The 16885-nt window shown below is 44.2% G+C and overlaps 3 protein-coding genes across 3 annotated transcripts; 2 read left to right on the top strand and 1 right to left on the bottom strand.

The window, feature by feature from the left end:
* Positions 1-1774: 1774 nt before the first annotated feature.
* themis2 (thymocyte selection associated family member 2) lies at positions 1775-6143 on the top strand (the record flags this gene model as incomplete). Its single annotated transcript, XM_079751284.1, has 6 exons — positions 1775-1925; positions 2271-2411; positions 2729-3151; positions 3464-4647; positions 5293-5395; positions 5831-6143. The coding sequence occupies 6 exons, from the start codon at positions 1775-1777 to the stop codon at positions 5920-5922; spliced, it is 2094 nt and encodes a 697-aa protein (XP_079607410.1). The 3' UTR covers positions 5923-6143.
* A 42-nt stretch (positions 6144-6185) lies between these two features.
* Positions 6186-13355, bottom strand: rpa2 (replication protein A2). Its single transcript, XM_079751301.1, has 9 exons — positions 13215-13355; positions 12884-12981; positions 12645-12746; positions 11517-11630; positions 8193-8267; positions 7845-7961; positions 7412-7549; positions 7055-7149; positions 6186-6683 (listed from the first exon to the last, which is right to left on the bottom strand). The coding sequence occupies exons 1-9, from the start codon at positions 13225-13227 to the stop codon at positions 6596-6598; spliced, it is 840 nt and encodes a 279-aa protein (XP_079607427.1). The 5' UTR covers positions 13228-13355; the 3' UTR covers positions 6186-6595.
* Positions 13356-13756: 401 nt separating this feature from the next.
* On the top strand, positions 13757-16820 carry smpdl3b (sphingomyelin phosphodiesterase acid like 3B; the record flags this gene model as incomplete). Its single annotated transcript, XM_079756408.1, has 8 exons — positions 13757-13829; positions 13915-14128; positions 14316-14413; positions 14525-14668; positions 14738-14907; positions 15248-15428; positions 15822-15955; positions 16283-16820. The coding sequence occupies 8 exons, from the start codon at positions 13757-13759 to the stop codon at positions 16646-16648; spliced, it is 1380 nt and encodes a 459-aa protein (XP_079612534.1). The 3' UTR covers positions 16649-16820.
* Positions 16821-16885: the final 65 nt, after the last annotated feature.

Raw genomic sequence — 16885 nt, 5'->3', positions numbered from 1 at the left:
GGTAAACAGCGCCCGATGTATCCTGGGAGTTGTGGTTCTTCCTCTGCTTCTTCATTTGCTATTTTTTTAGGCGGCAGTCAAACAGCTTTTCTGTGCATTACCGCCACCGTTTGAACAGGAGTATGAATAAGGGCTCCTAATTCTAATATTAAAAAAAACACACGCACCAAAACAAATTAACCTAACTAGCTCAAGAAATCAATTTAGCTACTTTTATAAACTGAAAAACTAATTTGTATCCCTTCACTTCTTAGTGTATAGATTGAACTCAGATTCTAAGGTCTGTTTAAAAGAAAACCACTAACTCAACCTTCTGATCCAACACTGTAAAAGTCAAAAGTCAATAAATTACATAATTGGAAAAACATTCATTTTTTAAGCTTTTCAATCCATGCCTCTAACATATACAAAATACATTAACTTGCCATAGACTCATCTTACAACAGCCGTATTCTGGCGATTATTGTGAGTCTAACATCAGCCAGGATAGATTTAAGGTAGGGGATCTGTTTACCAGATTTGGACATAAGAGTCAGACATAAATGTATAAAGTCTGCAAAAATGCAGAATTAAAATATAGAAATAAAATATGCAAATATGCCAAGGGTGGCCAATGGGGTGGGAAGGATTCAGTGGCCCCGGCCATCCTAGGCTGAATCAACCTAGACTGAACTCTCTAGCTCAGCCACTGCTCCACTCGCTTCCTTCATTGGCTTTATTCTTCCTCTTTGTAATACATTTGGTTTCTGTTTTGCTGAAGTCCAGCAATCCATCGTTGAATGTGGTCTTCTTTTGTTGAAGCGTTTGCACATTTATAAGGTTATTAATACCCAGCCACTCCTGTATGAGCTGGAACCGAAAATAATTAACTAATATCCCCACCCTCTAGATTTGAACAGTGCCAGACAACAGGTCTTGCCTGATATACTTATGAGACTGGAGACTTTTCAATGCTGCACATTAATCTTAACATATCAAAGTATGACGTGGTTTGTCTTCCTCTAACCACTGTAATGCTAGGTATATGACCACCATCTTCCCTATATATACTGAAAGATTACTGTTCAATCGCTTTTTTCACTTCAATGTGTTTACCACTATGTAAACCCATTAAGGACATCAGAATATATGAATTTGATATTTGAGTCAACGATGCCTTGATCTATCCCCCCCCCCCTGTCTTCAGAGATATCACGTAATTAGGTATACCTCAGAAAATTGTAGAAGCCTCGATGGTGCAGCAGGATATACAACCATTGGATTATATTTCTAACGCCTCCTTTTCCAACATCCACCCAAAACCTGCATAGCTGAAACAGTGGTTGTTTTAAATGCATGTCATCAGATTTTCATGGCCTGGGTCTTAATGACATCCAGCTTTTAAGGATTTGTTGCCGAGCCATTTGCAAACTAGTCCAGTATTGATGGGAATTGTCGTCACACTTCAAAATTCACTGTTTGGGTTGAGGTTGTTATACCACAACAAAATTAAATGAAATGATAGCTCCATTGTATTTATTTCCCTCTCATTCTCTTCCCCACAACATCCTTGTGTATAGTTAATCAAACAAAACGTTAGGCTCCTTCTGGAATCATCATGGTATCAAATCATCCACAAGATAGATAGCTGGACCTTAGTTATCCTTCTTTTTTGTGGGCTTACATCCAGCCCACACAGATGACAGAGACGCCGTTGCCTATATAGGGTCTGTGACAAGAATGTTCAAACTTCCTCAAACATGTTTTGTGGTTTTTTACTTAACAGAGGACGTGCATGCTCTGCTGCCTAGTTCTCAGTGGTTTGAAGGCGGCAGCAGTGATAGCAGACACCATGTCTTCCCTTCCGCTGCAGCAACTCATCTCAACTATCAACACCAGGCGATTACCAGTCGTTCTCCAGGTCTGCTCTGGCATCTACTTCCAAGGTTGGCACCTTTATCTATTTACAGTTATTTTGTTTGAGCCGTTTAGCCAGATAAAACAATGGTTGAGTTTTATTATTATCCTTGTGGAATCTTGCTTTCTGCTGTGGTTGATGCTATATCATACACAGAGGCCTGTGTTTTCACAAAGATCATTGTTGATAACTTCACCGCAGACCTTGAAGTTAAAATGCTAGTTATATGCATAGGTTATTTGTTTAAATTTTATTTATCCAAGTGATAATCTTAACGCATTTTCACTTATGTAATGTGTGTCTGAAGAAAGAGCTTAATGCAAACGATTCGTGTTGTAACACTGCGGTGGGGGACTCTCCGCGGCTCTCCCAGGGTCGGTGTACGAGCTATCGGGGAGTGAGGTGTGCTTCTCCACGGGAGACCTGGTGAAGATCATCGGCCTAACGCTCATATCTGTCACCTGTGAAGACACCACCAGCGGACAGATATCTGAGCTGCCAATCAATCGTAAAGGTAAAGGACGTGACAACAAGGTTTATAACATTCTGCCATTGTTTTAATGATGTTTGACCCACATTATACTATAATAATCTAGATTAAAACTAAAACAACCCTTATAAATAATAGGTCCTAATTAATCTTAATAATTGCATTGCTACATTATAGCTTGGCCTTCTGTTTGTACACAGATTTGTTTACAACATGACATCAAAATATATTATGAAATATGGATTACAGTTCCAGATAATTAATCAATAATCAATAATAATAATTTCTACTTTGTTCACTTATTCATTGGTTTAAACTAGTGAGCTCTTCCTCCTTTCTAGGCTTGTTCAAGCAGTTCCCAGAAGGCCAGCGCTACCAATCGCTGAAGGACATGTTAGGTGCGAGGGCTCAGGAGACAGGGGACCCCTGCCTGCCGTTCTCCTTCATCAGCCGCTGTGAGCTGACCCTGGACGACCTGCTGGTGGGCCCCGGGACGGTGATGGTGGCTCACTCGGTGGAGGCGCCCGGGGGGAAGGAAGGGAAGGGGAGGATGCTGTGCCGAATGAGCGGCTCCCAGGGGGGCTCCGTCAGGTTGGTCCTACCGCTCAGCTGCCGGGGGGAGTTCTACGAGTGCTTCTCCCTGCAGGAGATCGTGTCCGGGGCCGAGCTGTGCAGAGGCCGCTTCTGCAGTGTGGAGTCCGTCGAGGGGGCGGAGCGACCCCTGATCTTCCGCCCTGTGTACGAGGTGGAGGCCCGCATGCACCGTGAGCACCGCCTGAAGGGGGTGGGGGGGGGGGGTGTTGATGTTAAGTAATGGGCTATAACTTATTATGGGCCTTTGGGCTTGTGCGTTGTAGAAGGGAGCTTATACTTTGATATCATATTTAGTGTATATATTACACTATGGGCAACCCAATATGATAGTATATAATCCACAACGATATAATGATACAGAACAGCCCCTAATGAAAGATCCTAAACTGACCCTTGGTTTACAATACGACATGCTGATTATGAACGCATTAGGTAACACGCCTAACTGCCTGCCATGATCGCCTCTCTTGCCCGCTCAACAGTGCGCAAGGACACGGTGAGGTTCCCCTCCAGTCTGGAGGTGGATGTGGTGGAGGTGACAGACAAGCCGGAAGACATGGCCTTCATCACCCCGCTCACCCTGGACGAGCTCCTCACCCTGCCCGACGACACCTTCCCCGCCACCGCCCGAATCGTGGAGACCCAGTCAGTGGATCATCTGGTGCACTCCGGCTGGGTGGAAGAGCTCCGCGGGGACCAGGAGCTGATCCTGCACGGCAAGGGCTCCGTCACCATGGCCCTGTTCTCCAGCGCCCGCAGGATCAAGCGGCAGTACTTCCTGGTGTCTGAGGGCTACGGGGGCAGGTTTCGCAGGAGGCCCCGGGAGTTCCTGTCCGTGTTCGAGGTGTACGTGGCGTCCACCCAGGCGTCGGGCCTCAGGGTCACCGTGACGCAGTCCATCCAGGAGGACGAGGAAGACGTGTGCGGCCTGGGCGTGGGGGAGGAGCTGGAGGTCGTTGGCCACCGCATAGGAGGTCAGGAGGTGCGGCAGTCGAATCCCAAGCAGAGCGCCGACGTGCTCATCTGTCGGCGCATCGAGGAGCTCAGCGACGATGAGGAGGAGGCAGAGGGCGGCACTGCTGCTGCTACTCTGGAGCTGCCGCTGCACTGGCATGGTTTTTTCAGAGAGGTGATCTCCAACAATAAGAAGTACAAAATCAAGGACTTGTGCCAGCAGTTCTCTCTGCCGCTGAACGTCAAGGTAGTGAGCCGAGACGCCGACCTGGCGGCCGATCCTCTGTACGGGATCTCCTCCCTTTGCCTGGAGGGCGTAACCGTGGAGCCCCTCATCCAGGCCAGCTTCCCGACCAGCCCCGAACTCTGCTTCACCATCCCCATCCGCTGTCTCTCCATGGTCGTCTATTTTACCCAGCAATCCTTGCCTTGGCCCAGAGACGAGCCGCCCGTTGTTCACGTGGACATGGTAACCGAGGTTACAGAGTCTTTCTACCTGGAGAAATGCAGGCTCATATATTCCCAGCAGCCGCCACCACCAAGACCACCAAAGCACTTGTCGTCGGCTGTTGAAGTGACGCCAAAACCTTGCATCCCAGAGCCTCTTGTAGACTCTCATCCAGCTTGGTCAGCGAATGGCAGTGAGCCCGAGGAAGGATTGAGGAGGCCAAGTGTCCCTTGCAAAGCGAAAGTGCCTCTCCCACTGACTAAGGTAACCCTGGCACTACAGAATGTTTTAAGCTGAAGTTTCTGGTTTGTTGCACCAGCAGCCTAGAGCGATGATTTAGCTCTAATATGTCATTTAAAGTTGAAAGTCAGGAGTCACAAGTTTGGTAAATGATTTGGAACAGAGTGGAGCAAAAGTTTAAAAAAAATATCTAGGTGAAAAAAGACCCAATTCAAAGAATAATTCTGCATCAATGTCATACATGAACTGTAAATACAATTTGTTTAGGACTTGTACATCACAATCAGATAGACTGTAATTTAGGAAGCATTGGAATATTAGTTGTGTTAGTGAAAAAATCTTAGGTCATTGTTCAGCAACTAATTCAATTGTCATTATGAAGACATTTTTACAGTAACCTTAGCCTAGGTTACGGTATATTTCAATAATTGCGTGTTTTACAGTACCGAAATTCTCTTCAGCACTCTTTATGGGGACTGAAGAGAGTTTCTCATGATCTACTCTGGTGAAGACCTTTGCTTTACATAAGGGGGGGTTCACCAAGAGCAGATGAACCCCCCAAGCATGACGCAAAGGAAATTAAATAAAACCCTAGACAGATGGTTTCCAATAATCCTCGTTAGTGTGATATTCAATCAGTTATTCAGACTCTGCAATGTTGTTATACAGACGCCACGGAAACCAGCCCTCCCCTCTCCGAAGACCTCTCGCAAACCCAAGCAGTCCGTCCAGCCGAAAGGTAACCCCTATGAGGCGCGCCGCGTAACTCAAGGTAAGAGGGGGCTGTCTTCTTGACAAACATGAACCGCCTCATGAACTTCAGAGCTGTTCAACTCTTTAATGGCTATGTCCCTTCATGTTTGTAACCAGTGTGTGAATCAGTCAGTATAGGCTACAACTAAATACTTTAACTATTGCTGCCTAAACGTAACTAAATACATGACCAGCCTAAGCACAATTTAAATTAATTCTAACGCATGATGGACAAAAGATGTCAATGCACTTCCGACTGTTAGCAGTTTTAGATTGAATTTTTTACATTGTTACCCGGACCGTTTGTTCACTGAATGTCAATTTGTTCTGAACTTACAAGAAAATTAAGCGATCGTCATTGTTCTGTTCCAGTCATTGCTGCAATTTTGCATTTATCCTTTAGTTATATAAATATACTGCACATTTATACTTCCCATCTGTCCAATGTCACCAGTTGAGGTCCAGTCTGAAGACAGTGAACATGACTACGAGTCTGCTGACTTGATCGACACGATCAAGAAAATGCAAGAGTTTGCTTCTTATTGAGGCCGATTTGCATCACGCCATGAGAATAAGTTGCTTCATTCCCCTGAGGAGCTCTGCAGGAAATTTATTCAGCTTCCTGTCGAATGCTGAATGCTAAGAATGTACATGAACTTCACATATTTAGTATTGAATCTGTTGCTTATGAAATAAAATGAAGCTCGTAAAAAGCACAAATGAATCTGTATCAACGCTTTCTGAACTGAAGCCTATTTTTGATGTATGAAAGTAATAATAGATACAAATAAAGATTGTTTTAAGCCTTTTAATTTGGATGGGGGGGGGACACATTTGTGATAGACAAATATAAGAAATTATTTTTCAACACCATAAAAGATACAAAATGCTGCACCAAGCTGCAGACAACAGGTTAATAATAACAGGAAGTCACTAACCAGGGCTTTGTTGAACCCAGGCGTTTATAACTGAAAAAAAAAACACCAGTTCAACAGGATGTGTCAGGTGCCACTCACTAATGAGGGAGCCCATACACCACAAAGCTAAAGACAACATGGAAAAGACACCGTCAAAAACTTCACACGCATAGAATACATTACTTTTACATATAGCGAAAGCAAGTCATTCTATGAAGGGGTTATTTCCTGTAAACCCGTTCACATGTTAGTTCCCTCTAGTCCGTCTATACACATATATATATATTACAAGTACTGCAGGTTTACTCGTCACCATCTGTCGCCTTGAAGTGGTCCTCATCGATGGTGGAGAATATGTGGCCTTCATTGCTCAGGAACTCCACCGCTTGCCTGGAGGTAGAGGAGAAGCAGTTGGTTGCTATCTATCTCTAAGTATCTCTGGTGAGATATATATATATATATATATAGTATATATATACAATATATATATACAATATATATATATATATATATATATATATATATATCTCTCACCACTGACTTATGGCGGAAAATAAATGTGGAAATTCTACATTTAACCAAATGTGCCAAATCTTTTTTGAGGAAATAATTGGCTTTCAAATACAATGCAATTATTTTTTGGTGGATTTAGAAATACAAAAAAATAAATAAAAAAATAAGTTAATCAGGGATTGCCCAATAAGTTAAAAACGAGAAGTATACTTATTGTGGGTCTCTAGTAAGGTGTAGTTGGTTCTTACTTGATGACAACGAGGCTCATCCCACTAAGTCTCTGTTTGAGGTCCTGCAGGCTGATGCCTTGACCCTCCTGACTGCTCCGGATCAGACGCAGCACCTGGCCAGAGGTAGACGACACAGCACATTAAGAAATGACTCGCATCTAAATAGGACTCAATACGATCGAGTGGCACGTTATGTTTGAGGTCATACCTGACATTTGCTAAGCCAAAACCTTATCTAAACTGCAGCCCATCTTGAGGTTGGCAAGGGAAATCAGCAACACACAATCAACTTGAAGCGGTAAAACATACTATAACTACATTTATTTGTTTTCAACGTGATGATTTGTCAACACCGGTGGGGGAGAGGGGTTTCACCTGGTTCTGATTTGGACTAAGGCCGTTTGTAGCATTGTCGTTGCCACCAGAGTATCCTCCGCCACTCTCTTCCATGGTCCCAGGACGTGAGTTGATCATGCTGTTGTTCGTGCCGACTCCAACTTGGCCCCCACCCATCTGAGACACAAAAACAGTCAAAAGAAAATTCTGACAGTATTGGCAATATTTATCTAAAAAAACACTAGAGGCCACAAACTTGGTAGACTATAAGAAAATCATGAGACAGTAAATCATTTCGTCAACTCAGACCCAACATCAGTAATCAATTCTTTACATTTTCCTTTTTGTGCCAATAGTTAATGTACTGTGCTGCGGGCCATAACAGAAGACTAAGATGAAGAGGGGTGCTGGTTGAATGTCAACAACACATCGTGTTTACGACAATGGACCACTGGTGTTGGGGATGACTCACCGTGCTGGAGGCCTTGCTCAGCGCCATGTGGGCCTGAACCACCTCAAGCATGTGGGATGTGATCTCATTCAGGTCCTCAACCTGCCTGATGCTGAACGCCACCACAGACCGGTGATTCTAGCCGACCGGACAGATAGCATAAGAGAGACGGAGGGATGGATCATGACAGCGCGAAAGAAAGAGGAAGTTTACAGTAGAAAAGGAAAGAAAGCGATGGACTAATTTCAGAACTTCCCTTTCTCAGCCACAATATATACACAATGTTGTTCTGCTAAATTAAATACTTAGAATAGTGACATTTGCAGTAGGAAGAACTTAATGAAATCACGCAACAGAGATGGAGCGTACCTGGAAAGAGCGGAGGTTTCCAGACACCTTGACGTAGGTTCCAGGGGGCAGGACGGTGCTGTCCATACTGGGATCCTAGTATGGACAAAATAATAAAGCCAATTTCAACACACAAAATAACGTTGAAGCCTCCACACACAGTTGGAGAATTTTTGATGCGAAGGACTGTGAAGATGGAGAGGAGAAGAAGTGTGTTGAGGGTAGCAGAAGACCGCAGGCTGGTGGAAGGTGTGAGCCCCAAAGTCTCTTTGACTGAAGTAGAATAAAAGGCAAGATGTGCCATCTTGATGAACAACACTGCTCAGGGTAAAGGATTGACGGACATATTATTTAGACCGTGGAAATAGCAAAATAGACACACACACACACACACACACACACACTAGGGCTGTCACTTTTTCAAATAATTAAGTTTGAACAAATTTCGAATGCCCATAATTCATTCGAATTCATTCAAATACATTCAACCCCCCCCCCCCATATTTAGATTTTATTTTATGTTTCCCTTTTTATTCCTTGTGGAAATCAAAGTCTCACACTCACAATGCTACAGAATTCATAACCGCACAGAGTAGGATAAAAACAACTTTAATAGAACATTTCTAAACACAACAAGCGTAAGCTCCGACACACACGCCTCTGAACATTACATTGTCAAATAACTGACGAAAGGAGGAAGCCCCGACAGCTTTCAACTCGAACAAGGCAGCATGGCCCGACTTAATTTCGGATATCATTTGCCAGAAAGACAAGTCTATCGACTTGATCTGGATCGAGCGCAGCTCTCTTTTTATTCACTATATTGCCTGCTGACGAGAATACGCGCTCAGAGCGCACAGACGTCCCTGGCACACACAGGTATTTATGAGCCAGCTTTGAGAGTTGTGGGTATCTGTGGCACCCTGTATCTCTCCACCAATGGAGGGGGTTGTTATCTGCAGAGAGAGGAGTCTCCTTCATGTAGTCTCGCAGCTCCGAGATGCCTTTACCGCTGCAGCTGCTTCTGTCACTCAAACTGTACAAGTCCCCAAACAGGCTGCCCATTGCACCCAGGACAGCAGCGGATTTTTCTCCCTCTTGTGTGCAGTCAGTGTCTGTATCATTGTCAGACATCTCGTGTGATAGGCTATCAGTGACGAGGTTTCTTTGAGGAGATGAAAGGTGGACCAAGCAAGAGAACTGGGGATCCAGTAGGGCCGCTTTATTGAGAAGCATCCACTCGCTGCTCTCTTCCTTGTAGCGCATTTTCAGATTGTCCACCATTCGGCCTATGAAAATAATAAAATGCATTATTATTATTTGTAGTGAATTCGGCACAAATGTAATGTTTTGGCTTTAAGGCATGGTCTTAATATTTATTTAAAAACATAAAAGCAAATACCTCTGACTTCTTTGATCGCTGGTTTATGCGAGGCGTCTTGAGTGCTCAGCTGAGACACCATGACGTGCTGCAGGGGGAGGACAGCTGATGCTGTCGGGTAGGTATCGGTGAAGAGAGCCTGAGTCGCAACTTTGAACGACTTCAGTGTGTCTTTTAGTGCACTCAGAAGTGCTCAGTTCTAAATGTGACATCTTTTTTCTCAAAAATGTCGGCAGCCACTGCTGCCTGTTGCTCAGATGCGTGGCATATCATATGTGGTATTTCATCTGGTGACGCAGTCATTTATCAGCTTCTTTTTTAAGCCGAGGAGCTCTTGCTTTTCTTGCAGCAGGCAGCTGTTGGACGGAGACCTCCCAAAATGAGCTGCCGTCTGCTTTAGCCTGGAAAGAGCCGTGTCAACGGCTTTCACCTCAAACCCCTTACGCACGGCCAGGTTTAGCGTGTGGGCTAAACAGTAAACATTAATAAGCCCTACATTCCGTATGGCGTTAACGACAGCTGTTTTTTACAAAGACGACAAACGGCCTTGTGTTTGTTGGTGACTTTGCCACCCAAGGTGTAAAATCCAAAATGCTTCCATACGTCGCTTTTTAAATGGGATGGTGTCTTTATGGTGCGCTTAGCACTGTACTCGCTATTTTCCATTTTTATTGCTATTTTGCACCTTTCAAACCACAGACCATCAACAATAGATACAGATAGGTCAGAATAGGCTCGGCAACAGGTCAAACTGATTGAAAATGTTAGCTTGCCCTCTGCTGGATCGAAAGGAAAACTACTTAAAATGGTCTGATGTTTTTATGAGACGGCAGCACACACATCGAATGCGTCATTACAAGTTCAAATGCGAATATTTCATCCCACGTTCGAATGAATATTCGAGGTTCGAATATAAAGTGACAGCCCTAACACACACACACATTCACTGTTTCATTTCGTCACGACACTTTGGAGGCCTGAGAAGGGGAATACTATATTGATGAACAACTAGAGAAATGCTAATATTTCCCATTTGTTGAGAGGGTTTATTTAAAACTACTTGCTGGCTCCTGGGCAAATGTATCACCACACACACACACAGGTGCTGTTGCATGGAAAAACGCTGGGGACGTTTATGTAATATGACTGGGATGGGAATTGAGGGGAGCCCCTGTAACATACCAAAATGTAGCACATCTAAATAAAATGGTTTAATATAAACCTTTGCAAGGTAAACCTGATATTGCTAGAAGAGGCACATTGTTTAATGTTTTCAATCAGGATGGGTAATCACCAGACTCTGGAAGTCATTTGACACACCAAATGAGTGAAGTGGCTTTGGGTGGGACTAAGGAAAAAAGGGCCATTGGACAGAAATTTGAATATGTAGTATGAAGAGAAAGAGGGAGGAAACACGTGCTTGGAAAATAAATTGTTGGCAGGCACCTGCACTTCCAAGTGACTAACTTAAATGTGTCAAATTGTGTTTTGCTGTGGAGAATAAAAAGACATCCTACGTCTTGTGTGAATAATAGCCTCAAACTCACAGGTTATCACTACCCTCTGGATTGACTCAGGCCTTGTAGGCCCTACCCCTCTCCTTAACTGGAGAGATCAATCCCAATTGGGCTTATTTATCTTTTGTCAGGCAGAGTGCTATTTTTGTTGCCCATCGCAGCTAGTATAGACCGGTTTTAGACATTTCATTTTTTTTTTGGAATAATTGTACCTTTTTGAGGAGAAAATATTTTAGCCTTTTGACAGGCTTTTGGTTGTTTCGACTTGGACAATTTGGACATTGACATTTGAATGTACTGGGATGATGAAATGTTTTTTTTCTTTTCAGACTTGTGATTAAATGTTGCCACGTTAGTTTAAGTTGAATCCTTAAATTGTAGTTATTGCTCAGAATCCTTTGGCATAAGAAGATTTGGAGAGAACCTGATTGTCCGACCCCCTCTCACCTCGGTGTCCACCCACTGCTTGACGTCCATGGGGGCGGCCGTCATGTCGTCCACCTTGTACTGAATGTTGGTCATGCCCTTGTCTGTGCTTCTGATCAGACCTATCATAGTAATCTGAAACAAACACGTCAAATGTAAGTTCTTGGTGCACAGTGAGAGCAAGGCAAGAGCTTGGAACTGGGACTCGAGTCACAACATTGTGATCTTGCGACTTGACTTGGAATCTTTGCTTGGCAGACTTAAATTTCAGTAGACTTTACTGCTTTGAGATAACAACCCTCAATAGAATGATTGCATGTTGATTGTGCTTCTGCTGGATGCGTTAAGGGGGAAACACTGCAATGGTATTATTATCTCAGCCTGATTTACACTAAGTGACCAAAGTAGTTGGCCACAGACTGAGGGTTAAGTTCCGCTCTCTGGCCGACTCCGATCTGAAGCATAAGAACTGTTATTTCGGCAGCCCATCAGTTAACGCTGCTGGTTGTCTATTGGAAGAATAAAGTTTCACTGACTTGGGAAAGTCTTCCCAAGTCAGTGAAATAACTGTTCAAGCATGGTGTCCCCTGCTGAATTCCCTTATATTGTTGACCTGACATAGGTAACATATAAGCTTATCCTACCACCTACCATACTTTTTTCAGATACCAAAGTGTATTCGGCTCTAGGTAACATGACTACCAGTCCAAAAGCCAGTTTCCCGCCTCGGGCAGCAACATCTACCAACAAATATATCCTATATATTCAATTTCTTTCTCACTCAAAAAACATTACCAGTTATCAAATATTCCAAACGTTATGGCCTCAGACACCAAGGCTGATGGACACAAGGTCAGCTGTCCATCCCACCTAGTACTGTTTCCTGAACTTCATACTTTTTAGGAAACCAAGGTATGATTGATGATAAAGTTATTTGAGTATCCGTCTGAAACAATAGCATGTATGGGTGACATTCATTAACAATACATTTAGAAAAACAACAAATTCCTTCCATTAAATGGCTGAAGAAGCAAAATATAAGACATTTGATTTCCATGACATCTTGTAATTGCTTAGCAGTAATCGATAACAACTGCTCTGAATTCTCTGCACCACAGTAGGCTAATGGAGTGATTCGAAACAGTTTACCTGAGCAACCTCCACCTCTCCGACCCTGAACGCCTCTTCCGCCTGGCTGGCAGACATCAGCTGCGACACCGTGCATGGCACAATCTGGTTGGTGCGCGTTCTCTACGTAAACACACACACACACACACAATTCCTTATTAATACCTTCAGCATCACAGTGAAGACCCCAGTATCAGAGTTTATACGACTACTAATTGTGTTTGATGTTGGTTTTTGGAGGTCAAGGTAAACTGACTGACCGCCTTCTTCTCTCCTCCCTGGCTCAGAGATGGTGAGGCGAAGCCGCCGGGGGACTGGTTGTACCCACCTCCGATGCTGCTAGATTCACTGAATCCACCTAGGGTAAAGTAGTAATATACAAACGCAATTTATAATAGGCAACGTCAGCCGTATATAACTTGTAAAGCTGCTGGATTTTTATTCCCAAAGTGGGCTATGTTCATTGAATGCTGTCTATGCTAAAGTAACGTTAATAAAAGAAAAGAGCCTGACAAACGAGTTAACGCTAGGAGCGCTCGTTTTGAACACACTGCCCAACCAAAGTGGGCAACAATGCTAAAATCAACTCACCCTGGTTCCACATGATGTTACACTCTGTAATAAGTATAGTAACGTAACAAGTAACGTGTTAAAGTGTTTAAAATACTATAATAGCGGCGGGTCAGGAATTGAACACAGGACTGCTTGGATAATTCCGCGGGTTAACGTGACAGTTCACCGCGCATGCGCCTCACTGAAGTCCCGCGAAAGTAGTGGGCCAACCAGACATGAGGACCAAATGTAAACACTCACGACACCGCCGCAAGTGGCTGGAGACTGCAATCGCATGTGTCTAATAACCGCGTCATTCTGTTGAATTTTCCTGGACGCATAACCATCTGTAGCTTACTTGAACCACCTAGAGGCGGACTTAATTATTTGTCAATGGCTTTGTATTTTTTATTGACCTATTGTAAAGTAAATCATGTGTGTAATGTGGATGGTTAATCTTAGCTTCATCTTATCTTTATAGACTGCAGTCTATAAAGTTACATAGGGTGAGTAACGTTACAGGAGACGACGAGTGGCTGTCGTCAATAATAACTCTAAACGAATTGCCATTAGAGTCGGACATGGCCATGTTTAAAAGTATTTTCTTACTTCTGTGTTTATTTCTTGAATATCAAGGAACTCTTACCTTGTCTGGTGAGTAAACTTAAACAATTTTAGGCCTGTTTTTATGTGTTTGGTTTGTCCAGGCTACTGGACTTTTGTAAATGTGCAATTCCAGGTACCTTCTGGCACATCACGGACCAGCACTGGGACCCAACCTATGAACTGGGAGGTAAACCCGAGGCTGTGTGCGCGTCCAGCGGACAGCGTCCCGCGGTCAACGCAGGGCCGTTTGGAGATTATGCCTGTGACTCACCATGGCACCTCATCAACTCATCGGTGTACTACATGAAGCAGATCATGCCTGACCCCGACTTCATATTTTGGACAGGGTAGGATTCTGATTGAAACCTCTGTTAAGCGGAAAAATAATCTAGTTTCAGCCAAAGGCAAACATCTACCAGAGCGAAAGTTCCGGACCGGTGTGCAGTCCGTTCTTGTATCTCAGTCTTTTGTATCAATATAGTGACAAGTAATAACCGACTACGATCACTGACCTGACTTCCTTCGGCCCTCCAGCGATGACACGCCACACGTTCCAGACCAGGACCTGGGGGAGGAGAAGGTTCTCAATATCGTGAGGAACTTGACGCACATCATAAAGAAAGTATTCCCAAGTCAGTGTAATAACTGTCGAAGCACGGTTTCCCCTGCTGAGTTCCCTTATATTGTTAACCTGAAATAGTTAACATATACAGTGTAAGCTTATCTTACCATACTTTTTACAGATACCAAAGTGTACTCGGCTCTAGGTAACCATGACTACCAGCCCAAAAGCCAGTTTCCCGCCTCGAGCAGCCACATCTACCAACAAATAGCAGAGATGTGGAGCGACTGGCTGGAGCCGTCGTCCCAAGTCACCTTTCAAAAAGGTGGACACACACACACAATCACACACACACACGTTATTTGCATATATCTTGACGACTTTCATATTGTAGGTGGCTATTACACCGAGAGGTTGCTGAACCGGACGGGGTATCGGATCATGGTCCTGAACACTAACCTCTACTACGACCAGAACAAGCTGACGAACAACATGATAGATCCGGCGGGGCAGTTTCACTGGGCCGAGCAGGTTCTCACTGAGGCGTCCCGTAACAAAGAGAAGGTAGCCACCTGCTTACTTTAGTATTCTACATTTCAATGTACGTATTTCACTTGTTACTTTACTTCATCTCTTTTCATCCTTTCAGTAGACTACTGGCTTACAACTGTGACATAATGTAAAACACATAATGTTGATAATAAAGTATGAAAAAAACATCTACTGGGTCTTCTAAAGCTGATAGCTTTTGATTTGACGTGGATGTAATGTGTACATGTCAATAGTTGTCAAATGTATTGTAATATTTACTTTCGGCATGAGGCCTAGTCTTATGAGTATATACTGCAGATAGGCTTTCATAATACACCTCGGCTCCTTACACAATACCACTTTCATCTTTCAGGTGTACATTATTGGCCACGTTCCTCCAGGGTTCTTCGAGAAGAAGCGGAGCAAGCCCTGGTTCAGACCAGAGTTTAATCAGCGCTACGTGGACATGGTGCAGAAGCATCATCCCGTCATCCAGGGACAATTCTTCGGCCATCACCACACAGACAGCTTCAGAATGTTCTATGACTCTGACGGTACATAATATACACACACACACACACCATCTGCCACTTCTGCGCTGTGCTGCTCTTCACCTCTTCTGTTTTTCACATGTTTTCCTGCTAGGACAACCTTTGGATACTGATTAATTGCCATAAATAGACCAACACACAAACGTTTATTCATTTAGCAGAGGCTTATCCAAGGTTAGTTATGACACTGATGAGTTTTTTGTTAGGATACAAGTTATTGAGGAGTGGGTAGCAGTTAGGGCATCTTGCTCAAGAAGGGCCACAGGTGTGCGGACATTGATCTATCCCATAATTTGACACCAAAGAAAAATCGAAAATCGAAATCCATTTGTGGAAAACATGAATTAGAGGCAGTTATCTTGAAATTGTTGTAGTGAAACACCCGTTGTGTTACAGACAATCCCATCAGCACCATGTTCCTGAGCCCTGGCGTGACCCCCTGGAAGACCACCCTGCCGGGGGTCAAAGACGGAGCCAACAACCCCGGGATCCGTAGCATTGAGTACGACACCCAGACCCTGCTGGTCCAAGTAAGACACCCGAAAAGTAACTTTGTCGTGACATCCGGTCTGAAGACATCTTAGCGGTGACACCCACAACACAGAACACATGATCAGTGGCCCCCACCATGGAGAAAAACGCAGTAGTGACACCTGGCAATTTGGCGTTAGTGCAATAAGGTGCACAACATTACAACAAAATATTGCAAAGAACAAATCAAAATTTGAATTTGCAGCTGTCTAGCACAATAATGACAAATCTACAATGAAAACCTACTTCTAAAACAATGTCCTCACATCTTCATAAATACAACCAAGTACTGCAGTTGAAGACGCGTTAACCCCGGTGTCCCCCAGGACCTTGTGACCTACTACCTGAACCTGACGCGCTCCAACCTGGGCCGGGGAGGCTGGGAGAAGGAGTACCGCCTGACGGAGAGCTTCAGGCTGCCGGACGCGTCGCCGCGCTCCATGCACCGGATGCTGCAGCGCATGGCCGACGACCGCTGCACCCTCCAGAAGTACTACGACTTCAACTCCGTCAGCTACGACCTGAGCGTGTGCGACGCCGCGTGCCGGGTGGACCACGTGTGCGCCGCCCGAGCAGTGGAGTTCGACGCCTACAGGGACTGCGTGGACGAGGAAGGGGCGGGCGTCGTCCACGGCGCCTCGACGACCTTGTTAGTTTCCATGGCAATAAGCTTGTTTTGGTGGAGTTTGTGAGGAGCAGCCGTCGTCATGACGATTAGAAACACGTTTCTCTTTCAAGGATGTTTAGACGGTGTTGAATGAGTTCAAGTCATGTAAATATTGTGATATTTGATCATCCCAAGCTGACTCCAGATTTGTTTGACTGAGTGTTTAAGTTCAATGTTTTCACTTTTCACTTGTGTTTGTGCTAACCCTTAATGACTATTATTTGTCGATTCAATTCAGAAGCTGTTGAACTTTGTAACCAAC

This window comes from Pollachius pollachius (assembly GCF_949987615.1).
Source record: "Pollachius pollachius genome assembly, chromosome: 1".
NCBI lineage: Eukaryota > Metazoa > Chordata > Actinopteri > Gadiformes > Gadidae > Pollachius > Pollachius pollachius.
This window is presented reverse-complemented; position numbering and strand designations above follow the sequence as displayed.